Source organism: Pelophylax lessonae (genome assembly GCF_965119305.1).
Source record: "Pelophylax lessonae genome assembly, chromosome: 3".
Lineage (NCBI taxonomy): Eukaryota > Metazoa > Chordata > Amphibia > Anura > Ranidae > Pelophylax > Pelophylax lessonae.
The window spans coordinates 351,566,996-351,587,724 of NC_138770.1; the positions used below are offsets into that span (position 1 = coordinate 351,566,996).

General features: G+C 50.5%; 1 protein-coding gene across 1 annotated transcript in view; it reads left to right on the plus strand.

The window, feature by feature from the left end:
- The window catches only part of SENP6 (SUMO specific peptidase 6), a gene marked incomplete at its 3' end in the record, with an annotated part of 259,644 nt that overhangs the window by 127,409 nt on the left and 111,506 nt on the right, over positions 1 to 20,729 (plus strand). The window contains 1 exon segment of the mRNA XM_082250891.1: positions 13,338 to 13,371. Within this exon segment, the coding sequence (XP_082107017.1) occupies positions 13,338 to 13,371 (34 nt within the window).

Genomic DNA, 20,729 nt, shown 5'->3' on the forward strand with positions numbered 1-20,729 from the left:
TTGGGCATTGTCATGCTGAAAGACACATCCATGATCCATCTTCAGTGTTCTGACCAGAGGGAAGAAGGTTTTCATCCAATATTTTACAATACATAGCTCCATCCATTGACCCCCTCAATGTGGCAATGTCAGTCTGTATCTTTAGCAGAGATCCATAGGGATAAATAGGGATAAAGTGGTTATTCGTTACTGTCCATCATTCCTGCCCAAAGGTGTCTCTGACTTCCATTTGAATGAGGACATTGTGTTGCCTTCCTTGTGTCCCAAGCCGGCTCATCCCAAGGAATTTGCTTGCATACATTGGATGTGGATCTTGCGATTCGGGTGTATCTGGCAGCTACTGAGTCCTTTAGGAGGTCAGACTCGCTTTTTATGGTTACGAACGGACCAAGAAAAGGGCTGGCTGCTTCTTCGGCTACCATCTCCAGATGGATCAGACAGATGGTGACTCAGGCCTATTCCATTAAAGGTCAGGTTCTACCTTTCCCTGTCATGGCGCATTCTACTCTAGTGCTGAGTGCTTCTTGGGCCTTCCGTCATCTGGTTTCAATATCACAAGTTTGTAAGGCAGCCACTTGGTCGTCCGTGCATACCTTTACAAAATTCTGTAAGGTAGATACTTTGGCTTCTGTGGCTGCTTCTTTTGGCCGCAAAGTTTTGCAGGCTGTTTAAGAGGGGCTGTTCCCTCTTGAGGGGTGTTATTTCTTTAAACCTTTATTTTTCAGATGAGACTCCTGTGATCTGGTTAAGGCTCCTGTGTCCTGGTTATGGTTTTTCCCCACCCCTCATTTTCCTATTGTGACTGCTTTTGGACGTCCCACTAGTTATGATTTATGGAGCGCTGTGTCCGTCGAACTTCTATGCCAGCAGCTGTTAAATGCTTATTTTGTTGTATTTTTCCATAGTTTTTGTTTAAGATTTATTTTGTACCTCCATGGAGGAGAAAGAAAATGATTTCTGTACTCCTGTAATAGCCTTTTCCACCCCTCTCTAATTGATCATGTTCTCAGTACTGATTTGCTACAAAATGGAGGCATACTGATAGTAGAAAAGGATTATCCTTGGCTGTACATTTTTTTTTTTTTTTTTGACACTGTCTTGTTCATGTGTAGGTGGCTGTCTTTTGTCCCTCAGTGGACATAAAGAAACACGGGTGCAAAAATCCTATTTCTCTTACGTCCTCCGACAGTCGCCGCCTCTTCATATTCGTCACATATGGGGTATTAGACTTTGCTCCGAAGGAGTAGCTAGGCAACAGAATATGTTAACAATAAAGCTTTAACATATCCCACCCTCAAGGGGTGGTCCCCTCAGTCAATACCCTCCTACTTCCTGCAACCATATCTCAGTTTTAATGTCTAGCTTGTCAGGAGTGGCTGGCTCTCTCTGTGCTGGGACTTTTTGTCCCAGACTCTTTCTTCTTTTTAATATTTTGTTTGAGTTTTCTCTCTACCTTTACTTAGCTGTTATTTTTGTCAGCATTAGTTAGTTCTTCGGACGAAGAGGATCATGCGGACTGGGTCTCGGGCTGATCCCCCTGGTCGCAGGTCGTGGGTCAGTGGCTTCCCAGTCTGCCATCGATCGTTCAGCCAGGTAACGCTCCTGGCACAGTGAACGACCCATCCCTGTTCGGTGCAGGGATGATTGGTGAGGTGGCTACCTCACCGGACGCTGTGCGGTTTCTTAACCTCCATTATGTGCGTCTTGAATTGCGACTCTCCCTGCCTCATGTGCAGCGGCTTGTTCGCCTGTGCGGGTTCCCCACGCCATGTGAGGTAAGTGTATTTATGTGGGGACCTGTCTGTCTGGGGGGGTCTCAGTCTGGGACTGTGTAACCTGCCTTTAATCACACTGCTTGTCTCCCTATCTCTCGGCTGCATGCTGTGGGCTGCAAGGGGGGGGGGGGGAGCTGTATGACACTGTGTGTGTCAGGCTGGGCAGTGTGAGGTGCTGTGTGCTGTGGGGCATGTTTTTTCTTGGCATGTTTGGGCATATACAGCGATCGCTGCGGCGATCTAACATGTATCCTTATATTGGGATGTAATGTGTGTGTTTTTTATGCACTGTGGAGCGGCGTTTTCGGCGCCAAACGACGCCATTTTACCGGCGCCCGCTCCGGCCGCATGGTTTACATGCACGGCGGCCAGTTTCTTGTAGCCTCCATAGGCTTACATAGAGCGCCCTGGCAGCATCACTTCCTCTCTCCTGGAACACCGATCGAGGCAGCAGCGGGGTCTCCTCAGGTTTTATCCTTCTGTTCTTGTTATCCATTGCCTGTACTCAGTTTGTATATTCCCTGTGGGGGTCTCATTGTGCCTGAGTGTGGTGCGGTGGGCTGCGCTTGCCGCGCTTGCTAAAAGGGGGCAGTTAACCCTTGGTTGTCTGGCATTACAGGGGCAATGGATTCTCAGGAGGGCAAGTTTCCCACAGTATTGGTGGAAAGCCAGGGGACCGCTGTTTCCCCCCCAGGGGGGGATTTAGCCACTATTGTGGCTGGCCTTGCTGCCCAGGTGCAAATGCTGGTGGCTGCTCAATCTACTAAACGGCCCAGAGTTGCTCTGTCCTCTGATTCTGAGGGTGAAGGTGATTGGGCTGTTCTGGCAGGGACCCCCCTATCGGGGTCCCGCTCCTCTCTTGATCTAGTGGGGTCTGAGGTAGAGGCTGAAGTTGAGGGGGTTGATAATTCTCCCCCTGGCTCGCCTGAAGAGCTTGCAATCATGGATGAGTTGATTGCTTCCATTAAGCAGACGCTACGTTTGCAGGACGAAGTGTGTCCCCCCGCTGCTTTGGCGGCTTATGGGACGCAGAGAAAACGCAGGACGCCGCAGGTTTTTCCCTGCAATGCTGATTTTCAGCGCGCTGTTAAGGATCAATGGCGCGATCTGCGCAAGCCTTTTGCGGTACCAAGTAAATTCAAGCTGCGTTATCCTTTCTCGCCTGCCACTGATGAACGGTGGTGTGTGCCTCCGCCAGTGGATCATGCAATTGCGGTTTTGAACAAAGCCACTGCGATTCCTGCAGAGGGTTCCCCTGTTTTCCGTGATGCCACGGATAGGAGACTGGAGTCTCTTGCCCGTCATACTTATTCTGTTACGGGCTCTATGCTTAAGGCTCTGTTTGCTTCTCTCATGGCGGCCCAGGCGATCGCAAGTTGGACGCAGATGCTTAGGCGCGTCCTAGTGGCCGATTCGGCCTCGGCGGCGACCCTGGATATGGTGGATCAGATCCACCAGGGTGTCATGTATCTGTGTGATGCGGACCTGGACCTGATTCCGTTGGCTGCACGTGTGCACAGCGTGGCGGTGTTGTCTCGCCGCCTGGTTTGGTTGAAATGTTGGTCGGTGGACCAATCTTCACGTAAGACCTTAGCCAATCTACCTTATGATGGGTCTCGCCTTTTTGGGGAGTCCCTGGATGTGTTGATTAAGGGGATCACCGGGGGTAAGAGCACTCTCTTGCCCCATTTCCCCAAGGCTAAGGGGGCTTCTGGGAAGAAGCATGCAAATTTTCGGCCCCCTCAGGGGTCCTTTCGTGCCTTTCGGCCGCACTACAAGGGCAAACCGTTCAAAGGCCAAGGCTCTCAGAAGAAGCCCTGGTCTGGGAAACAGAAGTCCGGCCAATCCGGACCTGCTGCCCATAACAGTTCGGCCTGAAGGGGCGCCCTCACCCGGTTTTGGGGTGGGGGGACGCTTGCTCGGTTTTCTTCAGCCCTGGTTGGCCCGTGTGCGGGACAGATGGGTTCTGGAAATCGTTCGATCTGGTTACAAGATCGAGTTTCTCTCTCGGCCGGAGAGCAGATTTTTTCCCTCAAATCTTCAACTATCTCCAGAGCGACTGCGGGATCTGCACCTGGCGGTGCGGGACCTGAGGGCTCAGGGAGTGGTGGTTCCGGTGCCTCATCGGGACAGATTTCGGGGGTTTTATTCCAATCTGTTCACCGTGCCCAGGAAGGAGGGCAAGGTTCGTCCGATTCTGGACTTGAAGGCTCTGAACCGCTCTGTGCGGGTTCGCAAGTTCCGCATGGAATCCCTGCGCTCGGTGGTGGCTGCCCTGGTTCCGGGGGAATTCATGGCCTCCATCGATTTGAAGGATGCGTACCTTCACATCCCCATATTCGAGGGTCATCAGAGATACCTTCGATTTGCCATTGCGGAGGATCACTACCAGTTCGTGGCGTTGCCCTTTGGTCTCGCCTCGGCTCCGCGGGCCTTCACCAAGGTGCTTGCACCGGTTCTGGCATTATTGAGGGCCCAGGGCATTTCTGTCCTGGGGTATCTGGACGACATTCTGGTTCGGTCTGCGACCAGACAGGGTCTGGAGAAGGACCTGTCTGTCACAATGCAAACTCTGCAGGAGTTTGGTTGGACGATAAATGTTCCAAAGTCGACACTGAGTCCGTCGGTTCGTCTCCCCTATCTGGGAATGATACTGGACTCGGTGCAGGCGAAGGTCTTCCTGCCGGAAGACAAACTCAGGACTCTTCAGGAGGAAGTCAGGTCCCTCAGGGACGTTCCACACTCGTCTCTGGGGACGTGTATGAGATGTCTGGGATTGATGGTCTCGGCCTTCGAGGCGATTCCTTTCGCGCAGTTTCACACGCGGGGTCTCCAAGCGGAGATCCTGTCCAAGTGGGACGGGCGACCTCAATCTCTGGATCTTCAGATCTCGTTGAGTCATCGCACCAGGGAAAACCTTCTGTGGTGGCTCCAGTCCCCGTTGGTGTCCGGGGGCAAGTCGTTTCGTCCGATCTCGTGGACGATAATCACCACGGATGCCAGCCTGTCGGGCTGGGGTGGTGTTCTGGGCGTTCTGTCCGCCCAGGGGACCTGGTCGGAGGGGGAGTCTTCCCTCCCGATCAACATTCTGGAATTGCGTGCGATAAGGCTCTGTCTTCATCGCTGGACGGACCGGCTGCAGGGCTGCCCGGTTCGGGTGCAGACGGACAATGCCACGGCGGTGGCCTACATCAACCACCAAGGGGGCACCAGGAGTGCCCGAGCGGCTCGAGAAGTGGCCGACATTCTGTCTTGGGCCGAGACTCATGTCCCGGCGATAACGGCGGTTCACATTCCGGGAGTGGAGAACTGGCAGGCGGACTATCTGAGTCGCCAGACCCTGGATCAGGGGGAATGGTCTCTCCACCCGGCTGTCTTCCAGATGTTGTGCGCGAAGTGGGGTCTTCCAGATGTGGACCTGTTCGCGTCTCGCCTCAACTACAAGGTGAAGAGGTTCGTGGCAAGGACGCGCGACCCTCGGGCAGACGCGTCGGACGCGTTAGTGGCCCCGTGGCATCAGTACAGGCTGATGTACGCGTTTCCACCGATTCAGTTGCTGTCCAGGTTCCTTCGCAGGTTACACTCGGAACGCAGCACGGTGATTCTTGTGGCACCGGACTGGCCTCGCCGGTCCTGGTACGCAGACCTCGTGAATCTGGCGGTCGACGCCCCTTGGCGTCTGCCTCTTCGAGACGATCTACTGTCTCAAGGACCGATTTACCATCCTGCTTTACAGTCGCTGGCTTTGACGGCCTGGCTGTTGAGACCGAGGTCCTGAAGGAGAAGGGTCTCTCTCCAGAGGTCGTTCATACTTTGATCAACGCGAGGAAGTCTTCCTCGGGGAAGGTTTATTACCGTACTTGGAAGGCCTATTTTGCCTGGTGTGAGTCCAGGGGGTTTTCACCCCGCACGTACTCGGTTTCCCGTATGCTGTCTTTCCTTCAGATGGGTGTCGATCAGCGTTTGGCGCTGGCTACGATAAAGGGTCAGGTGTCTGCGCTGGCCGCTCTGTTTCAACGTCCCGTGGCTTCCAACTCCTTGGTTGGCACTTTTATTCAGGGTGTGCGGCATCTGGTTCCTCCTAGGAGGGATCCTTTGCCCCCTTGGGACTTGAATCTCGTTCTATCTGTGTTTACAACGTGCTCCTTTTGAACAGATCAGGGAGATCTCGTTGTCTATGTTGTCCAAAAAGGTCGCCTTTTTGGTGGCGATCACTTCGGCTCGCAGAGTGTCGGAACTGGCGGCTTTGTCCTGCAAGTCTCCGTACCTGGTTGTTCATTTGGATAAGGTGGTCTTGCGACCTAATCCTTCTTTTCTGCCGAAACGAGTTTCGGAATTCCATCTTAACGAGGATATTGTTTTGCCTTCGTTGTGCACGAAGCCTAAACATCCAAAGGAGGTGAGATTGCACTCTCTGGATGTTGTTCGGGCGATAAGGGTTTACCTTAAATCGACTGAGTCTTTTCGTAGGACGGACTCCTTGTTTGTTCTTCCGGAGGGTCCTCGGAAGGGCATGGCGGCTTCGGCCTCTACCATCGCCAAATGGATCAGGCAGACCATTGAACAGGCCTATGCTTTGCAGGGGAAGGTTCCCCCTGTACCTGTGAAGGCGCACTCTACTAGATCTCTGAGTACGTCTTGGGCCTGCCGTCATGGGGCTTCTGTAGCCCAGGTGTGTAAGGCGGCGACTTGGTCGACTGTGCACACTTTCACAAAATTCTACAAAGTAGATGTTCAGGCATCGGCGGATGCTTCCTTTGGCCGCAAGGTTCTTAGTGCGGCTGTTCCATAGGGTCCCTTGTTGGGGACTCCTGGCTGTTGGGATAGTTTTTTGTATCCCCTGGTTTTTTTGTCTTTTCCTGGGTTGTTGCTCCTGTTGAGCACTTATTTTTGCTGTTGCCCAGCTGGTTTCCTTCCTTTGGTAAGGTTCCTTTCTTTGATGTGGAGACTGCGTTGCCTTTCGGCGCGGATGCGTTTCCCACCCCTCATGTTTGCACTGCTTTGGGACGTCCCCATATGTGACGAATATGAAGAGGCGGCGACTGTCGGAGGACGTAAGAGAAAACGGAATTTTTGTAAAATCTTACCTGTAAAATTCCTTTCTCTGAGTCCTCCGACAGTCGCCGCCCCCGCCCCTCTTTTGGGGTTTGAATGTATACTCTACTGCTATTCCACTAAAACTGAGATATGGTTGCAGGAAGTAGGAGGGTATTGACTGAGGGGACCACCCCTTGAGGGTGGGATATGTTAAAGCTTTATTGTTAACATATTCTGTTGCCTAGCTACTCCTTCGGAGCAAAGTCTAATACCCCATATGTGACGAATATGAAGAGGCGGCGACTGTCGGAGGACTCAGAGAAAGGAATTTTACAGGTAAGATTTTACAAAAATTCCGTTTTTCTCTTACGTCCTCCGACAGTCGCCGCCACTTCATAATCTTCACTAATGGGGTAATTGACCTTTGCTCCGCAGGAGTAGCTAGGCAACAAGATTTGTTAATATCAAAGCTTTTAGCATATCACACCCCTAGGGGGTGGTCCCCTCAGTCAATACCTCCCTGCTTCCTGCATTCTCAACTCAGTTTCTAATGCCTAGCTTAGGAGTAGCTGGCTGATCCTGTGCTGGGGCTTTCAGTCTCAGCCTTCTATCCTCTTTTTGATTTTATTTGGAGTATTATTTTCTTTCTTTTACTTAGCTGTTCTTTTTCTCAGCATTAGTTTAGTTTCTTCGGATGAAGATGATCATGCGGAGCTGGGTCTCGGTCTGGCCGCCCTGGATCCCAGGGCTGAGAGCCAGGGGCTTCCCAGCCTGCCATCGAGCGTTCAGCTCAGGTTTTCCTGGCATATTGAACGACCCATCCCTGTTCGCTGCAGGGATGCTGCCTGTGAGGTGGCTACCTCACCGGACGCCATTTGCGGTTTCGCACCGCAGTTCCACTGCTTCCTGGCTGCGACACTCCCTGTCATCAGTGCAGCGGTTTGGTCGCTGGAGAAGGCTCCCCACGCCATCCGGACTGGTAAGTGCAATTCTATGTGGGGACCTGTCTGTTTTTGGGTGTCAGTCTGTGACTGTGTGACCCTGCATGTCTGTGTAAGTGCTGAGCTCCCTGTCAGATTCCTGTGTGGAATAGCTGCTTTTCTGTGGGCTGCGGGGGGGGGGGGGGCTCTCCCGCTCTGCTATGTGAGAGTATGGGGCAGACTGGGCTTGGACATGCTGTGCGGCGGCCGCTACTGTGGCCCGCCATTTTTTTGCGGCAAATTATGGTGACCGGCCCTGTGTGGTACGGCGCGGTGTTTTGGCGCCAAACGCTGCCATTTTGGAGATGATCGATCGTACAGCCACATGTCGGCGCCATTTTCTCATTGCCTGAAATGCCTCGGCCGAGCGGCCATGTTTGTGTAGCCTGCATAGGCTTTATAGGGCGGTCAGTCATTGCATCACTTCCTTTTGCTCTGGAACAGCGATCGGTGGCAGCAGCCTGTGTGGTCTCTCCAGGTTTTTACCTTTTCCTTTCCCTGTATTTCCTTGCTCAGTGTCCTTATCCCTGTGGGGGTCGGTGCATACGGTAGTATGCGGTGGGCTACGCTCGCCTTGGTCTTAAAGGGGCATCCCTCCTCTTTCAATTATTGCTGGGGCATGGATTCTCAGGATTGCAAGTTTCCTCCCACCTTGGTGGGGGGCCAAGGGGCTGCTGCATCCCCCGAGGGGGCTGATCTGGCTGCTATGGTGGCAAACTTGGCTTCTCAGGTGCAGATGCTAATGGCTGATCGATCCGCAAAACGGCCCAGATTGTCTATTTCCTCTGATTCAGAGGGCGATGGTGCTGCTATGGCTGGAGTGCCCTTCTCAGGGTCTCGCTCATCTCTGGACCTTGGGGGGTCTGAGGGGGAGGCTGCGGTAGAAGGGGTTGATAATTCTCCCCCTGGCTCGCCTGAAGAGCTTGCACTCATGGATGAGTTGGTTGCTTCTATCAAGAAAACACTGCGTTTGCAGGATGAAACGTGTCCTCCTGCTTTGATGTCCTCTTATGGGACGCAAAGGAAACGCAAATAGCGCAGGTTTTTCCCTGCCCTGCGGAATTTCAGCGCGCTGTTGATGAGCAATGCCGCAATTTAAAGAAGCCCTTTACTGTGCCAAGTAAGTTCAAGCTGCGTTATCCCTTTACACCCACCACTGATGAGCGTTGGTGTGTGCCGGCTAGAAAAGGTGGATCACGCGGTGGCGGTTTTGAATAAATCTACTGCGATTCCTGCTGAGGATACCCCGGTGTTCCGGGACCCTACGGACAGGAGATTGGAGTCTCTAGCCCGTCATACTTATACGGTTGCTGGTTCTATGCTGAAGCCTATTTTTGCTTCCATTTTGGCAGCCCAGGCTATTGCGGATTGGGCGCAGGTGCTCAGGCGCACCCTGGTGGCTGACTCTGCTCCACCGACAACTTTGGCTATGGTGGATCAAATTCATCAGGGTGTCATGTATTTGTGTGATGCGGACTTGGATTTAGTCCCTTTTGGCTGCACGCCTCTCAAGTGTGGTGGTATTGAACCGTCGCCTGATATGGCTGAAATGTTGGTCGGTTGACCAATCATCTCGCAAGACTTTAGCTAATTTGCCCTACGCGGGATCTCGCCTTTTTGGCGAGTCTTTGGATACTCTGATAAAGGGAATTTCCGGGGGTAAGAGCACTCTCTTACCCCAAACTCACAAGAATAAGTTTGTTCGCGGTAAGAAGAATACCTCGTTTAGGCCCTCTCAGGGGTCCTTTCGTGCCTTTCGGTCGCAATATAAGGGCAAGCCCTTCAAGGGCCAAGGCTCCCAGAAGAAGCCGTGGGCAGGTAAGCAGAAGTCCGGCCAGTCCGGGTCCGCTGCCCATACCAATTCGGCCTGAAGGGGCGCCCTCACCCGGTTCTGGGGTGGGGGGACGTTTGCTCGGTTTTCTTTAACCCTGGCTGGCCCGCATTCGGGACAGGTGGGTTCAGGAAATCGTTCAATCTGGATACAAGATCGAGTTTCTCGGCCGACGAGCAGATTTTTTCCCTCAAATCTTCAGCTGTCTCCGGAGCGCTTGCAGGATCTGCACCTGGCGGTGCGGGACCTGCGGGCCCAAGGAGTGGTGGTTCCGGTGCCTCATCGGGACAGATTTCGGGGGTTCTATTCCAATCTGTTCACTGTGCCCAGAAAGGAGGGCAAGGTACGTCCGATTTTGGACTTAAAAGCTCTGAACCGCTTTGTGCGGGTTCGCAAGTTCCGCATGGAATCCTTGCGCTCGGTGGTGGCTGCCCTGGTTCCGGGGGAATTCATGGCCTCCATCGACTTGAAGGATGCGTACCTTCACATCCCCGTTTTCGAGGGTCACCAGAGGTACCTTCGATTCGCCATTGCGGAGGATCATTACCAATTCGTGGCTTTACCCTTTGGTCTCGCTTCGGCTCCGCGGGTTTTCACCAAGGTGCTTGCGCCGGTCCTGGCTTTATTGAGGGCCCAGGGCATCTCTGTCTTGGGGTATCTGGACGATATCTTGATTCGGTCTGCGACCAGTCAGGGCCTGGTGAACGACCTGTCCATCACGATGCAGACTCTGCAGGAGTTCGGTTGGACGATAAATTTTCCAAAGTCAACGCTGTGTCCGTCAGGTCGTCTTTCCTACCTGGGGATGATCCTGGACTCTGTTCAAGCGAAGTCTTCCTGCCGGAAGACAAACTCCGGACACTTCAGGACGCAGTCAGGTCCCTCAGGGACAATCAGTGCTCGTCCCTCCGGACGTGTATGAGGTGTCTGGGATTGATGGTCTCGGCTTTCGAGGCGATTCCCTTCGCCCAGTTTCACACGCGGGATCTTCAGGCGGAGATCCTGGCCAAGTGGGACGGGTGTCCGCAATCTCTGGATCTGCGGATTTCGTTGAGCCGCCTCACCCGAAGGGGTCTTTTGTGGTGGCTCCAGTCCCCGGCGGTGTTGGGGGGCAAGTCCTTTCGTCCTTTGTCATGGACGGTGATCACCACGGATGCCAGCCTGTCGGGCTGGGGTGGTGTTCTGGGCGTTCTGTCCGCCCAGGGAACTTGGTCGGAGGAGGAATCCTCCCTTCCGATCAACATTCTGGAATTGCGAGCGATAACTCTCTGCCTTCTGCGTTAGACGGACAGGCTTCAGGGCCGTCCGGTTCGGGTGCAGACGGACAATGCCACAGCGGTGGCCTACATCAACCACCAAGGGGGCACCAGGAGTGCCCAAGCGGCTCGGGAAGTAGCCGACATTCTGGCTTGGGCTGAGACGCACGTCCCGGCGATATCTGCAGTTCACATTCCGGGGGTGGAGAACTGGCAGGCGGATTATCTGAGTCGCCAGACCCTGGACCAGGGGGAATGGTCCCTTCACCCGGATGTCTTTCAGATGTTGTGTGCGAAGTGGGGTTCCCCAGATGTGGACCTGTTCGCGTCTCGTCTAAATAACAAGGTGGAAAGGTTCGTGGCAAGGACGCGCGATCCTCAGGCAGACGCCTCAGAGGCGTTAGTGGCGCCCTGGCATCAGTATCGTCTGATGTATGCCTTTCCACCGATTCAGCTGCTGTCCAGGCTCCTTCGCAGGTTGGCCTCGGAACCGCACACGGTGAATCTGGTGGCGCCAGACTGGCCTCGCCGGTCTTGGTACGCAGACCTCGTGAATCTGGCGGTCGACGCTCCGTGGCGTCTGCCTCTTCGAGAAGATCTCCTGTCTCAAGGACCGATCTTCCATCCTGCTTTACAGTCGCTGGCTTTAACGGCCTGGCTGTTTGAAAGCCTGGTCCTGAAGGATAGGGGTCTCTCCCCTGAGGTCATTCCCACTTTGATCAAGGCTAGAAAAGCCTCTTCGGGGAAGATTTACTACCGTACTTGGAAGGCGTATTTTGCCTGGTGTGAGTCCAGGGGGTATTCCCCTCGCTCGTACTCGGTATCGAGAGTGTTGGCTTTCCTTCAAACGGGCGTGGACCAGCGTTTGGCGGTGGCCACGATTAAGGGTCAGATTTTTGTGCTGGCCGTTCTCTTTCAACGCCCTGTGGCGTCTAATTCTTTGGTTAGCACCTTTGTTCAAGGGGTGCGACACTTGGCCCCTCCTCGGAGGGACCCTTTACCTCCATGGGACTTGAACCTTGTTCTGTCCGTGTTGCAGCATGCTCCCTTTGAGAAGATCAGGGAGATCTCGTTGTCTCTGTTGTCCAAGAAGGTTGCCTTTTTGGTGGCGATCACTTCGGCTCGCAGGGTATCGGAGCTGGCGGCCTTGTCCTGCAGCTCTCCCTACTTGGTGATTCACTTGGATAAGGTGGTCTTACGACCTAACCCTTCTTTTCTTCCGAAAAGGATCTCGGACTTTCACCTCAATGAGGACATTGTCTTACCTTCGCTTTGCGCGAAGCCTAAGCATCCAAAGGAGGTGGCTTTGCATCCCTTGGATGTTGTCCGGGCGATCAGAGTTTACCTGTCATCGACGAAATCCTTTCGCAAGTCGGATTCTCTATTTGTCCTCGGAAGGGCATGGCGGCGTCGGCTGCGACCATCGCCAAATGGATCAAACAGACCATTGTGCAGGCCTATGCTTTGAAGGGGAAGGTTCCTCCTTTCCCTGTGAAGGCGCACTCTACCAGGTCTCTGAGTACGTCTTGGGCCTATCGTCATCAGGCTTCTGTGGCCCAGGTGTATAAGGCGGCGACTTGGTCGTCCGTTCACACCTTCTCAAAATTTTACAAGGTGGATGTTCAGGCATCGGCAGATGCTTCCATTGGCCGTAAAGTTCTTAGTGCGGCAGTGCCTTAGGGTCCCTTGTTTGGGTCCTTGGCTGTTGGGGTGTTTTTACCCCTAGGTTACTTGTTCTTCCTGGGTTGTTGCTCCTGTTGAGCACGTTTTTCCTGTTGCCCAGTTGGTTCTCTTACTTTGGTAAGGTTCTTTTTTCTGCTGTGGGTACTGCGTTGCTTTAGGCGCGGCTGCGTTTTTCCCACCCCTCATGTCTACACTGCTCTGGGACGTCCCCATTAGTGAAGATTATGAAGTGGCGGCGACTGTCGGAGGACGTAAGAGAAAACTGAATTTTTGTAAAATCTTACCGTAAAATTCCTTTCTCTGAGTCCTCCGACAGTCGCCGCCCCCGCCCCTCTTTTGGGGTTTGTTTATGTACTCTACTGCTATGCTACTGAAACTGAGTTGAGAATGCAGGAAGCAGGGAGGTATTGACTGAGGGGACCACCCCCTAGGGGTGTGATATGCTAAAATCTTTGATATTAACAAATCTTGTTGCCTAGCTACTCCTGCGGAGAAAAGGTCAATTACCCGATTAGTGAAGATTATGAAGTGGCGGCGACTGTCGGAGGAGTCGGAGAAAGGAATTTTACGGTAAGATTTTACAAAAATTCCGTTATTCTGGTCATACAAATCTGTTTCTAGAACTGATGATGTAAGTCTAATGTACCAGTTAGAAAATGTCAATCTGTGTAATAAATATGCCCTTTTTCTTTTTTCCCCTAAACATGACAAGAGTTTTATCCCATTGCAGAGCTTTATACTGTTTAACTGGGTGATTTTTTTTTTATCTCTACAGTTTTGTTTAGATGTCATCAAGGTACAGCTGGAAGGTAAGGGTTTTTATACTTTTGGTACGTACTTGGTGTAATAGAGAAGTCTCCCTTTATGTGCGTGGGATTACCATTATCCTAGGGTAGCCAGTAATGTTGGCTAAAGATGCCTAACCCAAAAGAAGAGCAGATAAAGATGTCAGCAACAGCAAGGGAGCTGGCAGACTTTGCAGCGCTGGAGTGCAGGTAAGTACTGATTGCAATATTTCCCTAAACAATGTTTACCAGCCTGAAGTTATTAAATGCATAATTCTGTGGTGTTGGGTATATATGTCAAGTTTTGCAGTTAAAGAGATTGTGAACCCTGTCTTATAACTTGTACCTATAGATATACCTTTAATAAGGCTTACCTATAGCTACTGTAAATATCTCCTAAACTTGAACCGTTTAGGAAATATTTACTTTTAATGCAGCCGATGACTTCTTTGGCGCATGCGCTCTGAAAGAACAGCCACCCGAGCCGTTCCTTCAGAGCCCTGTGCCGTGAACGGGGGCTTCTGCACGCATGCCAATCAGATGGCCGGAGGACACGAGCCAGGAAGCAGGACGGCCAAACATGTCGGCCGTGTCTCTTCTGAGCGGGCGGCACTGTGGGGGGCTTCGTTCTAAGGTAAATATTTCTTTATTCCTTTGTCTTACAGGGTTTTTTTTTTTTTTTTTTGGGGGGGCTTTACAACTTCTTTAGGAATAACCCCGATGCATGAGATTTATATAGTGGGGCAGCCCATTGAAACTGTATCTTGTTTTCAATGTTATCCTGATTCTCAGGAGCAGATGGGGAAGGACTTTATCTATGGTCGATTTTTAATTTGTTTCCTTAAATTGGTAGTAATCTGTTAAAGAAAAAAAAAAGTTTCCATCTGCAAGGCATTGTCCTAATTTGCTCACATTACGAAAGACTTACCTTGAAATTAAGCCCTTCAGCGGCGCACTGTCACTGCTGCAGAGGCTTCCCTCTTCACCCTGTCTTCCTTCCAGGTTTGCGGGCTGCAGCTGCTTTAATGGGCAGGCTGTGCACTGGAGTATCGTCCACTGGACAAAGCTCTGAAGGAACAGCACGGACATGCCGTTCCATCAGAGCGTAAATGCTGATGATGTCACCGGTTGCTACTCACTAAAATATTTCCTAAACTGTGCACATCTGGGACTTATTCACAATAAAAGGCTGACCATTTTGAAAAAAATATTTCTTTCTGCTATAAAACATCCAATAAAAATAATCAAATTTTATTATCAATGTAGGACAGTATGTATTCTACTACATGTTTTTGGTAAAAAAAAATAAAAAAAATTCCAAAAAGCATAAAAGTCTTAGCATCTACAAACTATGGGATAGACTTATGGAATTTTTTTTTTTTTTAACTCGTAATGGCAGCAGTCAGCGACTTATAGCAGGACTGCAAATTTAAGGTGGACAAATCAGACCCGAAGTGACACTTTTTGGGGACCAGTGACAATATTACAGTGATCAGTGCCTACAAAATATGCATTGTTACTGTACAAGTGACATGGGCAGGAAGGAGTTAACGGGCGATCAAAGGGGTAAAAATATTCTTAGGGAGTGATTTAATAACTGTGTGGGAGGTGCTGGTACTGTGGAAAGGCAGAGGTCAGTGTTCCTGCTTAGCTTCCTGCTTATACAGGATAACAGTCTTCCCTTGCCACAGAACGGCGATCTGCCTTGTTTACATAGGCAGATCGCTGTTCTGCCTGCCGCCCAAACGATCGACAGTTCCCATCGGATTGGACAGAGCGGGGACGGGTCGCCAGCTGCGCGCGTGCGCACCCCAGACCTGGAAGTGCAGAATCACTGTACAGGTACATGATTCTGCACAGGGGAACCGCTTTGCTGCTGAATATGTACAGTATATGGCCGGCAAGTGGTTAAAGAATAACATATATTTTCTGAAAGTAGACACCCTAGAGAATAAAATAGTGGTAATTCTAGTTTTTGATGTCACTTGATATTACTGCAGATATCAGTAAAAATCTCATTAAAGTGAATTTTAGGGCAAACAAAAGCAAAAACTGCCCAATTTTTTGGTAAAATATAAAAGACGTGCTGGCACCAAGTAAATAGATACCCAACATGTCAACTTTAAATTTGTGTGCACCCGTAAAATGGCGACAAACTTCAGTACCATCTATTTTCTATAGGAGACCCCCTATAGGTCATCAGTTTAGTGTTATGGAGGAGGTCTTGTGCTAAAATTATTGCTCTCACTCTGATGTGCGTGGAAATATGAAACGAGTAACTAGATGGACATTTTGACGTATAGGCGCCCCAGACGCGTGCATTTACATTCGTACATGCGTATATGTGGGGGGGGGGGATTTTAGTTGCTTGGGTGTAACTTGTATTTTATTTTATTATTTTTTTTTTGTTGCCAAAAAAAAAAATATACAGTATATCTATATAAACATTTTTTTTTTTGCCTATCTTTTTTTTTTTTTTTTACATCACAAAAAAGTACACAAAAAGTGTTGATTTTAAAGTGACAGGTTCTCTGTAATGAGACATGCAGGGATCCCTTCCCAGCTATGCTAGCTAGGGGCATTGAGAGGCTGACCTGAAAGTGATGTAATACACACCACTTTCTGGGTTACAGCAAGAAGGGGAGGAGAGCGGACTTGTCAGCTTTTCTTCCTTCCCTCTACCTGCTATGTCGGTCCTTGTCCCACAGATGGGCAAGAGGAGCCCGCGGAATGCATAGCGGGGGCGTGAATGCTGGGGGGAGGGGTTGCCGATACAAGGGGGGGTGTGTGGAGGCAATCGAGCCGCAGCGCTGCCGCCCGAATGCATCCACCTGACAAGCAGTCAGTTTTACACACGATCCTGGTGGCTGCAGCGGTTGAGCAGGGGGACAAACGCAGACTGATTCATCAGATTCAAATGCTATTTTCGGTTAGATTGCTACTTTTATGCTCTGACAAAGTGTGCAGCGTTTGTAGCTGGCTGTTGCATATCAGTATGGAAGCTGGCAGCCTTGTCCAGAATAGCAATTTGGCAAAAATCAATGTCTGCTTTTTTTTTTTTTTTAATACTTTGCAGTTAATATCCGGAGAAGGTGGAGAGAGGCAGGCTTTGATTTCTGCCAGATCATTACTTTACTGCCTTTGATGGAGCGCTGAACTACTTATATTAATGTACTCTTTTTCATTAATCAATATGTTCACTTTTTTTATCTTTTTGCAAAATGTGCACTATGCCTTTAAAGTGTTGGTTTTGTGGAGAAAAGGGTAGTCAGACCTACTGTGAACTGAATGGGGGAAACTTCTGAATGTTCTGGAGTCTGACTGGAGAAGCACAAGATTTGAGACCATTGACTGGACTACAGTGATGACCGGGCACCTCCCTCAAAAGTTGTAACGCTAATCTGGCAGGGCCGTACTTAGATGAACAGGAAGACACTTAAGCCCCGTACACACGCACAGATTGTTGGCCGACCGATCGGCCGTCTTTTGTCCAGTGTTGTTTGTTGGTTGAAATGTGCTCTAGACTTGCACTGGACTTTTGTTGGCCAACAAAAACCAACTTCAGAAGTGATGTCATGTGATGGTTGACTTTCCGTGTGTTTTTTCTTCTCTGAGCATGCCCAGTCTTGCTCATCTGATTTTTGTCTGCCGAAATCTGTACTGACTGAGGAATAATCGGCCGTTCTGTTGTTGGCCAACAAAAATTTTATAGCATGCACGCCAGATTTTTTTCGGCCGAAAATTCGCAGTTGGTTGTCGGAAGCATCATGCTAACAAGCCTACAATCGGCAGATCGGACGTTGGCCGACAATTTACGGCCAACAATCTGTGCGTGTGTATGGGGCTTTAGGATGCCCTGCTGACTCCTACCACTCACTTCTGCTGCTAGATTTGGAAGAGAGCAGTGTGATGGCATGGGATGGCACTTGAATGATTTCAATAAAGAAGCCATGTATGTGCGAACATCTTTTTCTTGCTTGGAAAGGGGGGTTTTAGAAGATTTTCTACCTTACTTGGCGTTCAACTTTACATTTTAAGGGCAAATCATGTAAGCACCTAATTTTGACCTAAAGCGGGGCTAGAGTGTGAGTGGAAGAAGGCAGTACAAGGAGCCAATCATTTAATGCTTTAACAAGAAAAATGCTGATGGAAAGTTCAAGCAATGATAACCGAGAGATGAGCTGATCACTATGCTAATTTTTCTTTCACTGTCCAGTCACTGGCTGGGGCAGGTCCAGGACATCCTGGGCAGAGGAAGTGGCCAAAGTATAACATAAAAACACATTTTCTCTTACGTCCTCTGACAGTCGCCGCCCATTCATACAGTCTTCACGATTGGGTATTGGCCTTCTCGGCAGGAGCAAGCTAGGCAGTCATTTTTATAATACAACAAACATTAACATATAGACACACCCACAGGGGGCCGTCCCTCTGGCCTATATCCTCCAGCCAGTACCACTCTAATCCAGTTCTTTGCTGCCTAGTGTCAGCGTCCCGCAGACCGATTATTTCCATCAAATCTCCATCTAAATCCTGATCGTTTCCAGGATCTACAACGGGCGGTTCAAGATCTTCTCGCTCAAGGGGTCATCATGCCGGTCCCTCCGCGGGACAGGTTTCGGGGGTTTTACTCCAATCTGTTCACAGTGCCCAGAAAAGAGGGCAAGGTGCGTCCGATTTTGGACCTAAAGTTACTGAACCGCATTGTGTGGGTACAGAAGTTCCGGATGGAATCCATCTGGTCGGTGGTGGCATCTCTGAGTCCAGAGGAATTCATGGCCTCTATCGACCTAAAAGATGCATATCTGCACATCCCTTTTTACGAGGGTCATCAGCGGTATCTCCGCTTCACAATCGCAGAGGAGCATTACCAGTTCCTGGCATTGCCCTTCGGTCTCGCTTCGGCTCTAAGGTTGTTCACCAAGGTTTTGGCTCCTGTGTTGGCTCTGCTACGGGGCAGAGATCCTTACCAGGTGGGACAGGCATCCTCAGTCTTGGACAGAAGGATTTCTCTAAGCCACCAGGTGAGATCGGATCTTTTGTGGAGGCTCCAGTCACCGATTCTGACACAAGGCAAGTCCTTCTGGGAGTTATTGTGGACGGGGCTCTCCACGGATGTCAGCCTGTCGGGCTGGGGTGGAGTTCTGGGCACGATTTGTGCCTAGGGGACGTGGTCAGTGGAGGAGTTCTCCCTACCGATCAATGTCCTGGAGCTCCAGGCAATCAAGCTGTTTGTTCCGTTGGTTGGCTCGGATTCAGGGCTGCCCTGTATGAGTGCAGATGGACAATGCCACAGCGGTGGTGTACATCAATCATCAGGGGGCCACCAGGAATGCCCGGGCGGCCAGGGAAGTGGCCGAGATTCTGTCTTGGGCCGAATCGCATGTTCCGGCGATTTCGGCCGACTACATTCCAGGTGTGGAAAACTGTCAGGTGGAGTATCTGAGTTACCAGACCCTGGACCCTGGAATGGTCCTTACACCCGGAGGTGTTTCACCTTCTGTGTATCCGGTAGGGGTCTCTGGACGTGGATCTGTTCACATCCCGTCAACAAGTGGAAAGATGTGTGGCTCGATCTCGCGATCCTCTGGCGGACGCCTCGGACGCGTTAGTGGTGCCGTGGTATCGGCTGATATATGCCTTTCCTCCGATTCAAATGTTGTCCAGGTTCCTCCGCAGGTTAGCCTCAGAATGGATGCTGGTGATTCTGGTAGCTCCAGACTGGCCGCGTCGGTCTTTGTACGTGGACATTATGCAGATGGTTGTCGAGCCTCCCTGGCAGCTTCCACTATGAAACAATCTTCTGTCTCAGGGACCGATCTTCCATCCTGCTTTACAGTCACTGGCTTTGACAGCTTGGCTGTTGAATCCAAGTCTTGAGAGACAGGGGTACCCCGTCGGCTGCCATTCCTACCTTGCTAAAAGCTAGAAAAGCTTCCTCTGGGAAGATTTATCATCGCACCTGGAGGGCATATTTTGCCTGGTGTGAGTCACAAGGTCTTCACCCCCGCTCCTTTTCAGTGGCGAGGGTTTTGTCCTTCCTACAGACTTAAGGTGGATCAACGCCTGGCACTGACCATGATCAAAGGCCAATTGTCGGCCTTGGCCATTCTTTTTCAGTGCCCTTTGGCATCTAATTCCTTAATTCGCATTTTTATTCAGGGGGTGCATCATCTGGCTCCCCCGAGGAAGGCTCCCTTATCTCCCTGGGACCTGAATCTGGTTCTGTCCATTTTACAATGACCTCCCTTTGATAACATCAGAGAGATCCCTCTGCCTGTGTTGTCACAGAAAGTTGCCTTTCTAGTGGCGATCACATCTGCTCGCAGAGTGTCTGAATTGGCGGCTCTGTCTTGCCGCTCCCCCTATCTGGTTGTTCATAGAGATAGAGTGGTCCTGCGACCAAATCAGTCTTTTCTTCCTAAGGTGGTTTCAGCCTACCACCTCAATGAGGATATTGTGTTGCCTTCGCTTTGTGCGAAGCCTAGGCATCCGAAGGAATTTGCCTTGCATTCCTTGGACGTGGTCTGGGTGATCAAGGTTTACCTTTCCGCCACTGACTCTTTGCGTAAGTCGGATTGTCTGTTTGTCCTTCCTGAAGAACCTCGGAAGGGTACAGCGGCGTCTGTGGCAACCATTTTTAAATGGATCAGACAGACGATTGTGCAGGCCTATTCGATTAAGGGTTGGGTTCCTCCCTTCCCTGTTAAGGCGCACTCTACTAGAGCGGTTAGTGCGTCTTGGGCTTTTCGCCACCAGGCGTCGGTGGCTCAGGTGTGCAAAGCGGCGACCTGGTCGTCTGTACACACCTTTTCTAAGTTTTACAAACTTGATCTGTTAGCATCCTCGGATGCTTCTTTTGGCCGCAAGGTTTTGAGTGCGGCAGTGGTTTAGAGACATGCTATTTTTTTAATGTCTCTTAGTCATGGGGTTTATTTCATTTTTTTCCTGGGTTACCTCCTGTTGAGCTTTACTTACCCCACGGGTTCAGTTCAGTTTTTTTCTCTGACCTGGGTGCTGCGTTGCCTATTTTAAGGTTGCGTCTTCCCACCCCTCAAATCTACACTGCTTTGGGACGTCCCAATCGCGAAGACTGTATGAATGGGCGGCGACTGTCAGAGGACTCAGAGAAAAGAATTTTACAGTAAGATTTTACAAAAATTCTATTTTTTATTAATGCATCACAAAAAAGGAAAAAGGGCAGGATGGAGTTAATTATAATGGGTTAATATGGGTTTACATAGGAACTTTTTTTTTTTTTTAAAGGTTCAAGGATGCTTTAAGTCAGTGTTTCTCAACCTTTTTTCAGTCAAGACACCCTTTAAAGTTATGGATAGCCTTGAAGCACCCCATTCTAAAATGTAAAAAGCTTTCTCTTTCGT